Source organism: Nothobranchius furzeri, chromosome 5, assembly GCF_043380555.1.
Source record: "Nothobranchius furzeri strain GRZ-AD chromosome 5, NfurGRZ-RIMD1, whole genome shotgun sequence".
NCBI lineage: Eukaryota > Metazoa > Chordata > Actinopteri > Cyprinodontiformes > Nothobranchiidae > Nothobranchius > Nothobranchius furzeri.
The window spans coordinates 50909804-50922665 of record NC_091745.1 but is presented as its reverse complement, the minus strand read 5'-3'; the positions used below and the strand labels follow the sequence as shown (position 1 = coordinate 50922665).

The following is a 12862-nucleotide window of genomic DNA, read 5'->3' as shown; positions in this document are numbered from 1 at the left end:
CAACAGCGCAAGGTCCTATAAAGGAGTTGTTTATATTATCTGCTTCTCTGTCTCCATCTCTCTTTATGTATTCCCTCTACAGATTGTCAAACAAATCCCCTCAGGGTCAACAGTGTAATGTTTATATCCTCTCTCCTTTTCTGGTGTAGGTGGAATTACTGGACACGTTGAACAGCATTGCACTCAAGTTTGACACCACACCCAATGAGCTGGTTCAGCTGAACAAGCTGTTCTCCAGAGCTGTGGTGCCTGGCCAGGTATGAACTAAGTAGAAATGTCATCTAACACTTGAAGTGGCTGCTGGTTTTCTTGGTGGTTGGTTTTCTGTTCTTTAGACATTCTCTGTAAGGAATTGGCAGACCACTTCGGGGAAAAAGTAGAAACCATCAGATGTAACATTTTAGCCTCTAATAACGTGGTTTTAGACAAATCTGAGTGTGTGTCTTTACCAGAGGAAATGCTGGACAATTTTGTCCTGGTAGAAGCTGAGACTATTGATAGTTTTCTCCTCAGTGAGGTCCACCACATGTGTCCTGGATCCAGGGCAGGCTCTACCCATTTTGGTGCCCCAGGCGAGATTACTCCCTGAGTAACACCCCCACCCCACCTCACCAAATGCATGCACTCACACACACCCCCACACATACACAAACACACACACTTGCACACATGTTTTTTCTATGTGCCCCTGACTTAAACACATAATTTAAGGACGGCAGCATCTATCACAACTGTTCAATTTTAATATTTGAACAACAGCAACAAGAACAAACAGTTCTGTTCCTGCAGCAAAGGGATCTATAGTATCGTCACATGGTTAGGGTTGATAAGAACAAGTCCTTTAACATTGACACATGCTAGATCTCAGTATGTTTTAAACAGCTTCTATCAGGAGAAGCTCCTCTGCAGCAGCAACTATCACTGACGTGGCAACAATCTTCAGAACCACCAGCATATTAGGATAAACTTCATTCAGTTTCTGTCCTCATTTTGTAAATTTAAAGTCTGATTTTGGCTGGTAGACCCTCTGTGGACTAACTCCACCTTCATCTTACCAGATAGGTGAGGTCAGTCAGCAGGTCTAAATGAGCCTTGAGGAACTCGTCATGAACTTCCGGATGTGTTGACGGGTGTGGGTGTCCTCAGGCTGCTGAGTTTATGCTGTCTGTCCCTTTGGCTGGAAGCAAATTAAACAACTGTGTAAACATAGATGTTAATCCTTCGGTAAGGTCACACAGCGATGTAGAAATGACAGGACATCAGGTAATACTACAGAATAACACATCTGAATAATAGTATTGTATCTATATCTATTTAACAGCGGGTTAACCCAAACCCTCTGACATTTACACACTAACATTTTTGCAACAATAATAATATGTAGTGATAATTTAAAATAGAAACCATCAAAGTGAATTTTTGCTAAATGCAAACCATATACTGTCATGAGGTTAAAAAGTGACTGATCAGAAAAATATAAACAGACATAACTGATCAGGAAATTATTAAGGATGATATTGGAATTGGAAACAGAATTCTCAGAACACAAAACATGAAAACATCTAAAAATATTTCTAAAAATGATCCTAAATATCATTGTGTCACAGCTTTAAAGGCACAGTCCGCAGGATGACACCGTCAGGGTGAGGAGGAGGAGATTTTTTAATTCGAACGGCTGTTGCTCACTCCCCTGCCCTTCCTGAAAGAGCCGAAAGCCACACCTCCCAATGTGCACGCGCAGGAAAAGCGAAGTCAACATCGGAGCATTGCTTCTTGTAATAGAGCTGAGCTAGTGTTAGCAATGGAGTTATCTGAGGTAAGAAAGTTGTATTTAACCAGCACATTAAACACTTACTGTTTACAAAAGGCATTTTATAAAGAATATCTATAAATATATTTATATTTTAAAATACCAGTAACAGTTGGCAATCCATATTGTAAATAAAATTAATCCTATCAAATTGTTAGCATTTTATTACAAGTAACTAGCTTATTTTTAATTGCTTTGCCATTCAAGATGGGATGAATATATCAAAGCATATAAATAATGTATGTGGAAATCATGAATAAACACTGCATTCTGTGTAGTCCTCCTGTAATCATGGTTGTTTTCATAGGGTTTCTGTTTATTGTTGGTTTAGCCCAAATTTTGACTAGATGTAAACCTGATCTGTGTCAAAATTGATTAATATGCAAGAGTGCTTTTTATATTAGTATAATTTTTTTTATTCTAATACAATTTAGAGTTCAGTGATTGAGGAATCCTCTGAGGAAGAGTTTGAACCTCCTATTGCATCCTCAAGACGTGGTGCAAAAAGGAGATGCCCACCATCATCTCAAAGCCGTGGTGCATCCAGAGGCCGAAGAAGTGTGAGACACTCAGCTGTGGACCTTGGAGATGATGATCTCTCTCGAGTTCGGAATCTTTGTTCCGAGCGAATAGACTTTGAACGTGTAAGCATAACTGTTGCTGTAGCAACACATACAGAACCTGAACCCTCAGCAGGCTATTGACATCCTTACCATGGTGCTGGACAGAGACCCTGGTGTTCCCTTTGATGTACTTACCCCCTCTCTGGTCCACCTGCCACAACACCTCCAACACCCAATCAACCTTCATGGTGTGTATGCTCCCACTGCAGAGATATGCCAACTGATTTGGAAAAGAAATGCTGCCAACAGCCTCCCCAGACATGTATTTCAACTGTACCACACATGGAGGAGTTTATTCTGCAAAATTCCCTGACCCCAATGGTAACTACACTGGTTTTATTCCAAGATTATTGTAAATAAATGTATATATTTGATATTTTACATAAGTTTGTTTTTATATATTTTAGTTTGATGCTCTAATAAAGTGTTCTAAAGCACAACTCTGTGTTGCATTTGTAAAAATACCATAAATTTTAAAACTCCTGCACAACAACAAAAATTATGTTTACTTCCAACATTTTACATAAATTTTTAAATTATTAGTCCTTATTTCCCCAAAATATATCTTTATTTTCAAAAAACAAAACAAAAAAAAAACACAGGAAACAAAAATGAAGAAGGTTTTGGGTTTTCTCTTGCCTCCCCCAACACCTATGTCTGTGGCAAAGTTTTACCTGTAAATAAAAAATAAACTCAATTAGCAATGGACTATTGTGTGGAAGATGGAAGGCAGATAATGTTTTATTTTACCATCACCGCAAGTCCGTAGGTGTTGTAGAAGTTCCTCTGTTGATGGTGCAGGAACTCCGGAAGGCAAACCTTAACGCCTTGGATCCTCAGGCCTTAGCTTGTAGCGTCGAGGAAGACCTTTCTTGCTTGTCAAACGTCGGTCAGTTGCTTCTGGGATATTACAGTCATGAACTGTATCCTCTATGTTAATTTCTTGCAGAGTCTCAAGTTGTAATGTTTTTTGTAATGCTGCTCCAGTCCTGTGAACAAAAGCTTTTTATTAACTATGCGCTATTGCAGTGTTGAGGGTCTGACCTCATGAGGAAATTACTATGCAGTGATTTTCTCCAACATGACTGTGCTTAAATTGCTCTGAAAAGCAAATAATCACATCAGCGCCAAGAAACTTCATTTCCCATGATGCTTTGCACACGGAAGCATTGTGATGACGTCACCGCCTAATACCAGAAACACATTCTGTGCATGTGCAGGAGTCACGGAGCTTTCCCGCGAACTCAGACTATAAATCATCAGGAAAGACAAAGGAACCTCGTTCTTTTGCCCGGGATACCTGGCGGTAAGGACACGCTTGTCGAACGCTCCGACTCCCTTGAGCACGCGGAAGCTCTAAGTGCCCAAGTTGAGCCCACGGAACTGCTGGAAACTAAACTGCACGCCCATCAGATCTGCTCGTTTCTGCTCCCCTCCAGCTGATGTTTGAGGACACAGAACTGCGGAGGAAAGCAACAACTCCATCCAGCTCTCAGAGACGCTGTAAGTTGTCAAACTCAGCACAAAAGAAACTTCGATCTCTTTGTGTCCAGCCCGTGGAGAAACACTCACGGAGAACGCCAAACAACGGAGAAAGCATCAAACCGACGGACGACGCCTTAAGCTGCGGAGAAACACGGAGAACCGTCAAAAGAAAGGGAGGGACGCCTCGCTCTTCTGGTGATCAGAAACTCATCTCTTTCTCTCCTTCTTCTTCCGTTTCCTCTATAGTCCAGAATAAGCAATAAAACCGTGCTATTGCTTAAAAAGTAGCTTCGTGTTTTCCTCTTTCGTCCCAAACACGTCCGTCAGGTCATTTTGAAAGAATAAACTGCTTATTTATCATTGTTTGAATATCTTTAAATGTTTCCTACTATGGCCAAGTGGTGAAACTAAAAGATATTAACTTGTGATTAATCTTTTGTGTTGTTTCATGATCCTTTGAAAGGTTTTGAGTGATTTTAAGGTTAAGTTACTTCTGATCCTAAGTGCCTTGGAAGTTAAAGTGCAAGTTGCCACCCACACTTTAGCCAGACAAAGGGGTCAGCCATCTTGTATACAGACTCCATTTTAGAAACACACACACACACATACATACACACAAAACACCTTGAACATTATTTTGAATATACATCCTTTTATTATATCACATGGTTATTATTCATTTATGCCACTGTTTATTCATTTGACAAATTGTTAATTAAACGTTATAAAATTCAGATTTTCGTCTCCAGTAGCTTTGTTGTGTCTGCTCCAAGGATTCTACGAACTTCAAGAAAGACTGATAAGGTTTTGGATTCATTTCTCTTTTTAATTAAAGGGTGGTGCCCCGGAGATATCTAAGAATATCTTAATTAATTAATAAATCAGTAAATATTCCCATATTTACAGAATTTATTGAAGAATCTAAAAGTAAGTTAACGCTTATTGTTCGATCCTAATAACCCCAACATTAATTGGTGCCCCGTGTGAGGCTGGGATACACAGAGATTTTCTATCCGGCACAAACAAACAAATAAATCTTTAGCTTGAATTAAAAATAATCAGTTGTTCAGCCTTGAACCAGCAACAGAGTGGTGCTGATTTCGCTGAGCAGGAAGCTGCATCGAACTCTCACCAGTAACTCAGTGCTTCTTTAAAGGTGCAACGTGTAAATTAATTCTGGTTGACTTTTAGGTTAAAATTCAGTTTTTCCTTAAAGGTGCAACGTGTAATTAATTCTGGCTAACCTTTTAGGTTAAAATTCAGTTCCTCATTAAAGGTGCAGTATGTAAGTGATTCTGACTAACCCTTTTAGGCTAAAATTAACTGCTAATTTAGCGACTTTAACTCACAGTGGCTATTATAACCAGTGTTGGGAACGTTACTTTAAAAAAGTAATTAGTTATAGTTACTGATTACTTTGTCAAAAAAGTAACTCAGTTACTAACTGAGTTACAAGATCATAAAAGTAACTACTTAGTTACTTTTTTCATTAAAGAATGCAAGAATTACTACAATAGTAAAATATAAATGACTAATGACTGAACATAATAAAATGTATGTCCAAATGTTTGATATAAACCTGAATAATTTAAATAAATAAGCACTTAACAGGAGGAACTACTAACAGGAGCATTACACTAATCTAGACTATTAAAAGGTCACTGTGTGATATTCAACAAAAACCCAATCAGCTAAAAACTAAAATTGCAAATAGAAACACCTGTAAAGGTTCCCGAGCCTTTAAATGGTCTCTCAGTCTAGTTAAATTACAGAAATAAATGTAATTTTGCACAGCATTCTACTTTTTCCAGCTTCACATAATTGTGTGTTTTTAGGTTTTTAGCAGCATTTCTGTTGCTGGTAATCTAGTAACGGTTAAATAAATAAATAAATAAATAAAATCCTTTAAAATGACACTAGAAGAGGCACAAATCTGATGGAGGACTTAAATGTACTAACATGGGTCAGACCCAACCACAGAAGAGCTGAAGCTGGGTGGTAAACACACACAGGTAGTTCTAATAACACCTGAGCTCCATGCCGTCTGAGACTGATGCATCAGTGTTACAGCGGGACTAAAGACATGATCAGAAACAGGTTACAGCTGGATGATCTAGGAAGGCAGAAGATCGTTGCAGGACGTCTGCGCGGTGAACAGGTGAGCGGACCTTTGGGACGTGCCGCTGTCATGCTAAGGGCACGGCTGCAGACCCGCAGATTCGCTGCTGCACGCATTTTCTTATCAGTAACAGGAAGACGTTTTGATACAAGAAGACGAAATTAGTTTGCTCGTTACAGAAAGAAATATTTTTTATTAACGCGGTTATTTTAAACGGAGTTATTCCCGTTGGGTCTATAGCAGGCAGTGACTGAGACCGTGAGGGTCTCCGCCCACCCGGCCAGTCATCATCGTGTTTGTAAGTGTGTTACCGACACCTCTCTCTCCCTGGCTGCAGCTGAAGTGTTGCAGTCAGAAAGCCTCACGCTGCTGCTCAACGTTCGACAAGCACATAGTAACGCACAACGTTCCGTCCCCAGTAACGGTAACGGCGTTGCAACGGCGGGAAAAGTAATTAATTAGATTATTCCGTTACCTATAAAAGAACGCCGTTAGAAACGCCGTTATACTTAAACGGCGTTACTCCCAACACTGATTATAACTAACTGAAACCTTCACTCAAAGACTGATAACACCCTGTTTGTTAATATTCTGAAAGGAATAACTAGCACATTTTAACACTTACAAGTGTTGTAAGACGTTGCTATGGCAACACACCAGCTTTTGCTAAAATACTGAAAGGAAAAGTATTTTAGACGTTAGTCACGGCATTCCGTGCAATCTTAAAACGCTAAAACCTGTGCGCACAAAGGTTAATTTAGTGTTTTTCTGCTACAAAGCTAGCAGTTGCTGCCAAAAGGTGCAGTTTTGAGCTATCTGCAGAAGCTCTACTAGGCTATTTTTGGTTCGGTTGTTAAAATGGAGGGACAGAGTAGTGAACTGACCAACTCCCAGCAACCAGGTGGCGCTGCGGCCCACGACTATGAACACTTTCTGGACAAATATTGTCCAAACTGGTCGCGGTTGCTCGAGAACCCGACTACCCTTCTAGGGATTTCACTGAAGAACAGCTTGATGCTGTAATTGATCAAATAGAAAACCCGGATGGTACAAAACCAATTCAGGTTCACTTAGCTAAGTTAGCCCTGATCCTCTATCAGAGAGGACTCCAATGTGGTCAGAAGATCATGAACCTCCAGAGTATGCTAGCTGAAAAACAGCAAAATGGAAGGCTGATCGAGGAAGACAACACCAGCACCGATTCTGGGGAAGATGGGGAGGAGACCCCGCCCCCCTCTGCTGATGAGAACAGACAGTGGGAAGGGGGGAAACATCATGGCTCTCTGGACGGACGCACGCCGCAGGGGAGAGATGAAGCTTATCTGTCCCAACCTTCGGCCCCGTTCCCTACACACACACTAGGGCATTCAGGACCACCTAGGGGCCGAGGGCAGTTCGCCCTTGAACCCCAGGTTGGACCACCACCCTCATCTTCACGGCCTTCTCAATCAGTGAGAAGTCGACCAGCTGAGCGGCACCTCTATTTAGACCGCTCCCCCAGTCCACGAAGGGTGCAAGGTGCCGATTGGGGTTATGCACCTCAACCATCCACCCGTCCTAGCTACTCCGGTATTCGGCATGCTGATAACCAGCTGCAGAACAAAGCATCCTACGCCAGTCCGTACCCGGACAGAGCGTATTACGCAGAAGCCCCAGTTGAAAGACGCAGGCTGCACTACGCAGACGTGCCCCGGGAGGAGGACCTCCCAAGACACCCACGTGACGTGCCAACAGCCCGCCACAGCATGCCGAACCCCGATTTGGGCCCCAGGAGTCAACATTGGGAGCCCAGAGCACACCAGCGATATCCAGCACCCTCTGAGACAGACCGTGGGTCAGAGTCAGAGGATGACGCGCCGTACCGTGAGTCAGGGCTCCGTGTACGTCAAATTGAATCACTAGCTAAAGACATAGAATGCTTTGATCCTAACACCGGTGAATCCAATGTCGACGATTATCTCAGGGAGATAGAACGTTGTATGCTTGATCTTCCAGCACCCTCTTCGAGGGAAAAGCTCAAGCTAATTTGGAAAACCACATCTAGAACGGTGCACGGTTTCATGGAAACTCTACCATCTGACACTCGAGATCGGTACTCCTCGCTCTGCCGAGCATTGAGGGATGAATACTCCACGTATGCAGACTCTGCGTCAGCTACAATGGGGGCCTTCTCCATCAAACACGGGAGAAACGAACCCCCCAGAGAGTATTATCGCCGACTCAAAAGTGCTTATTTCCAAGGTCGAAACGGCCCTGGGCTCGAGGAAGACCCTGCCTTCAGATCCCTGTTCATTCACAACCTGCACGAGTGTGTTCGCTCCGAAGTCTCAATGTATTGTCGGATGAAAAAACTGACAACTCAGGAGATTAGGAGGTACGCCCAACAGGCCTGGGAAGCAGGCGGAAAGCCCCAAAAGCCTGACGCACATCACCGCGTCATGCACCTAGCTCCCGACGCCGAGCCGCGTTTGGAGCTCGAAGGCACAGAAGCTCCACCCACTAAGCCAAAATCTGCCAAACCTAGACCTGCTAAACCGCAAAATCAGTCCCAATCTCCTCAACAGGGGAAGGGGGGTGCTGATTGGCCGCCTAGGTCTGGACAATCAGACAGGAAGTGGCCCAACCAAAACCAACGGCAGGCAGGTCGGAACAGTGGAAGGTTTAAGGAGCGCCGCCCACAGGTAGGTCCCGAACACGAGTCCGCAGGTGAGTACTTGACCAAAGCCGACCTCCAGGAGATGTTTCAGCAGTTCCTAGCTAAACAGAAGGAACAGCTGAGATCTGCAGAAGAGACCCCTGCACCAAAGTCTGCTTCTAAGAAGCCAGACCCGGAGCCAACGTCCGCATGACTAGGCGTGGCTCAACCCCCCAGCGTGGCCAGGACCTACCTGATCAGCTGGGGAAACACTACTGGTAGATCACAGGAGTCTCCTGAAATCTTCCCCCCAGAGAAACCTGATACTAAATTTCTGAAGTTCCTTGGTGACTTAACAAACCTTGATCATGCTCGCCGTTTGTACTGTAGCACCAACGTAGGTGGATGCATACAGGTTGATGCTCTGCTGGATACCGGCTCAGAAATCACCCTGATGTGCTCCACACTGTTCCGTCGCGTGTCTGACACCATGTGGTCGCTCGGGAAACCAGTCCAGGTAGAACCCTGTGACCTGAAAATCACCAGCTACACCCAGACCCGGGAGTGTATCACTCACCGGGCGTGGCTGGACATCACCTTCCAAGACATGACTCTGGTTCACCCGTTTTATGTCTGCCAGCTAGACACTGAATCACTTCTCATTGGTCAGGACCTGCTTGAACGTCTAGCTCCCCTCATCGACTGCCAGAAGGGTCAACTGTGGGCCCAGGTGGACACACCTAAGCCCTGGAACCCAGATAGCAGCCGACCATCCTCCATTCTTGAAGTCAGCCTAAGTGAGCCGCAAAACCCTTGTTCCTAGGTCATGCCCCTCCCTACGGCTCCCACAGACGATGTCCGCCTGCAAAGGCATGAAATCGCTCCTGGAACTCCGCTCCGCACACATTCATCTTTTCTCTGCTCGCTGAAGAACGTCAGCCTGCAGCCATATGCACCACACATAGTTGGTGGTCTCACCATCAACTGCACCGACATCTCAGATGCTCGCCTAGCTCTTTGGTCAGAAAAGTCAGCCATCAGCCAGCAGACGTTTGAACACCTGCGTCAGAAGGACCCCCTTCTGGTCAGTGTGACACGTAGTCATCGACTCTTGTCAGCTACTTGGCCGCAGAGGCTCCTGAAAGCGCCAGAGGTCTGCTTCCTGACTATCCAGCTTGGAGCAAGACAGCTCACACATACATTCAGCATCATACCACAGCTTGATCCACCTGCACTCATTGGAGCAGATCTGCTGGTTCGACTCGGTGCCCAGCTGGACACTTGCAATCAAGTCCTTTGGGCCCGAGCCACACCATCCTCTGAGCCTTGCTCAGAAGGCCCTGAACACTTGCTGTCCGGACAGACCATTCCACAGGCCTGCCGTGCAGTGGTTGAGGCCAGCACGTTTCTGCCCCCACTGGTCAAAGGAGTGCCTGTTCGTCTGACTCTGATGAAGCATCAGAAGCTGCCAGGCACACAGGCCTTCTTCCAGCCATCACCACACTTCTTGGAGCTCAACTTAGCCGTCTGTGGCACACCACTCTTGGAGCTGAACAATCGTTCTGCCTACTTGTTGGTCGAAAATCCGACCCGGAGTCCTATCCACATGCCGGCCGGAAAGCCCTTGGGCATGCTGATAGATAGCTCATTCCATGACTTCGAACTTTCAGTCCCCGTGATCGGACAACTTCCCTTGTTCGTGAACGACAGACAGATTGGTGCAGACACATTCAGTACTTTCCCCTCACAAATGATTACCATCAAGCGGCATGAAGCCCTTCCTGAGGAACCCATTTGCAGTGCAACCTTAGATACTGACGGCGGTCAGTGTCTAACGGTTTTTGCAATAAATACTCAGCCCTCTGAGTCACCGGTTGAAAGCCCGGCACTCCAGAGACCCTCCTCCTCTAAACCTTATGACGGCTTCGAGGCCGAAGTCAGCCAGCAGCTTGACAAAGCGGATGCGCTGGAGTCAGAGGAGCAGAGAGCAGAGCTTAGAAGCCTGTTCTATGAGTTTCAGTCCGTCTTATCCAGGGACTCCCTGGACTGTGGACTCACAAACCTGCACACGGTTCGCATTCCGACGAACCCGAATGCCCCTCCTACTTTTGTACGTCAGTACAAGATTCCCCTCGCTGCTTATGAGTCGATCCAGGAGATCCTCGATCAGCTGAAGGAGAAAAACATCATCAGAGAGTGTAACTCCACTTACAACTCTCCCATCTGGCCGTTTCTGAAACCGACTGGGAAGTGGCGTCTCACCATAGACTATCGTGCACTGAACAAACAAGTGCCTCTCTCCAGGTGGCCTATGATCCATTTAGATCAAGAGCTAGCCAGAGTCAGAGATGCTCGTTTCTTCTCTACGGTTGACGTAGCCAACGGCTTCTGGACCATGAAGGTTGAGCCGGCGGACCAGTATAAACTGGCTTTCTCCTTTGGAAATCGCCAATATACTTGGAACCGCTGCCCCTTTGGCTACTCTAACTCACCTGCAGAGTTCAACATCTTCCTCCACAAAGCCATGTCAGATGCTGCTTCCAGAGGGAACCTCATATATGTCGATGACATCATGATGAGGAGCCGAACCTTCGAGGAGCACTTGGCCGAACTCAGTCACGTGCTGCAACAGCTTGCTGACGCCGGAGTTAAATTGGCAATTCTCAAGGGACAGTGGTGTCGAACCAAAGTGGAGTATGTTGGACTGCTGGTTGGCCCTAATGGAGTCGAGCCCCAAGCGGGACGTATTAGAGCCATTCAGGACATCAAAGCCCCAGCTAATCTGACCGAACTCAGGAGCTTCCTCGGAGTCTGCAACTACTCCAGGCAGTTCATTGAGGAGTACGCTGAAATAGCAAGGCCCCTCACTGAGCTGCTTCGGAACGACACACCTTTCGTGTGGGACAGACCCCAAGAACACTCCTTCCAGTTTCTAAAACAGAAGTTGGCGTCCGCACCCTGTCTGGCTTACCCAGACAAGGATAAGGAGTTCTTCATAGAGGCGACTTTCTCCTCTCACTGCCTGAGCGCTGCTTTGAAGCAGAAACACGATCAGGGCATGAGAGTTGTGGCATACGCCAGCAAGCCTCTGAGCAAGGTGGAACTCCAGTTCTCAGACTGCGAGAGAGCTCTCCTCTCTACAGTCTGGGCCGTCGAAAACTTTCGTAGTTACATCGGTGGACAGAAAGTGATCATTGAAACGTGTCATCAGCCTGTCACCTTCCTAAACAGCCAGCGTCTGCGCGAAGGAAGAGTGTCAAACAGCCGCATTGCGACGTGGATGATGGTGCTCCAAGGATACAACATTGAGGTCAAGTATGGTCAGAACACCAAGCTAGCGCTAGGACAAGGGCTAGCAGGCTGCCAGCACTGTGACTCTGACTCCGTCAGGGGCCCCCTGGACACACCTGCCGCAGTCTACCCAACCGCATCCAATCATCGCTACTTTGATGAGAATGTTTGCCAAGGGCTTCCGAAAGTTTACACTGACTGATGTGCCTACCTTCACGAAGGCCAGCTCTGTGCTGGGGTTGGAGTCGTTTGGGTGGACTGTGACACCAAGCAACCAAATCACTACCGGTTGGGCCAAAAGTCTAGTCAGTACGCCGAAATCGCTGCAGTGTTGATAACCCTCCAGCAGGCGGCAGCCTTGGACATCACTCAAATCGTCCTTTGCTCAGATTCAAACTACGCTAGACACAGCTTCATTTCTCACTTCCCCATGTGGAAGGAGAACAACATGAAAAATGCCAGGAACAGAGACGTGAGACACTCGGAGTTATTCCTAGTGTGTGATCTGCTCACCACTGAGAAAGGCATAATGGTCTACTGGAAAAAGGTCAAAGGTCACTCCAGGACCCTAGGTCCGGAGAAAGATGGTAATGACGAAGCTGACCGCCTTGCTAAGCTCGGTGCTGACCAGGGAACCTGCTGGGAATTCAAAGACGAGTGGCTTCCACCCACGGCCGTTCACGAGGTCTGCGCGATTACTCGTCGCCATGCTAAACAGGCAGACGAACCTCAGAACGTTGGGGTACCCGTGTTTCTAGGCAGACAACCACATGATGCGGACCTAGTCACCATGCAGGAACAAGATCCTGACCTGAAGCTCATCCGCGAGCTTCTCCAAAAGGGCCCGATGCCTGAACAACCGTCACCACCTACTGGCGCAAGCCGAGATTTGGTAAATC

The 12862-nt window shown here is 46.0% G+C and overlaps 1 protein-coding gene across 3 annotated transcripts in view; it reads left to right on the top strand.

The window, feature by feature from the left end:
• Nucleotides 1–12862, top strand: part of oxr1a (oxidation resistance 1a) — a 184097-nt gene that overhangs the window by 76908 nt on the left and 94327 nt on the right. For all 3 annotated transcript variants that reach the window (XM_054740517.2, XM_054740518.2, XM_054740516.2), the window contains exon 5: nucleotides 150–257. In XM_054740517.2, coding sequence (XP_054596492.1) covers nucleotides 150–257 — 108 coding nt within the window. The remainder of the gene's footprint in view (nucleotides 1–149; nucleotides 258–12862) is intronic.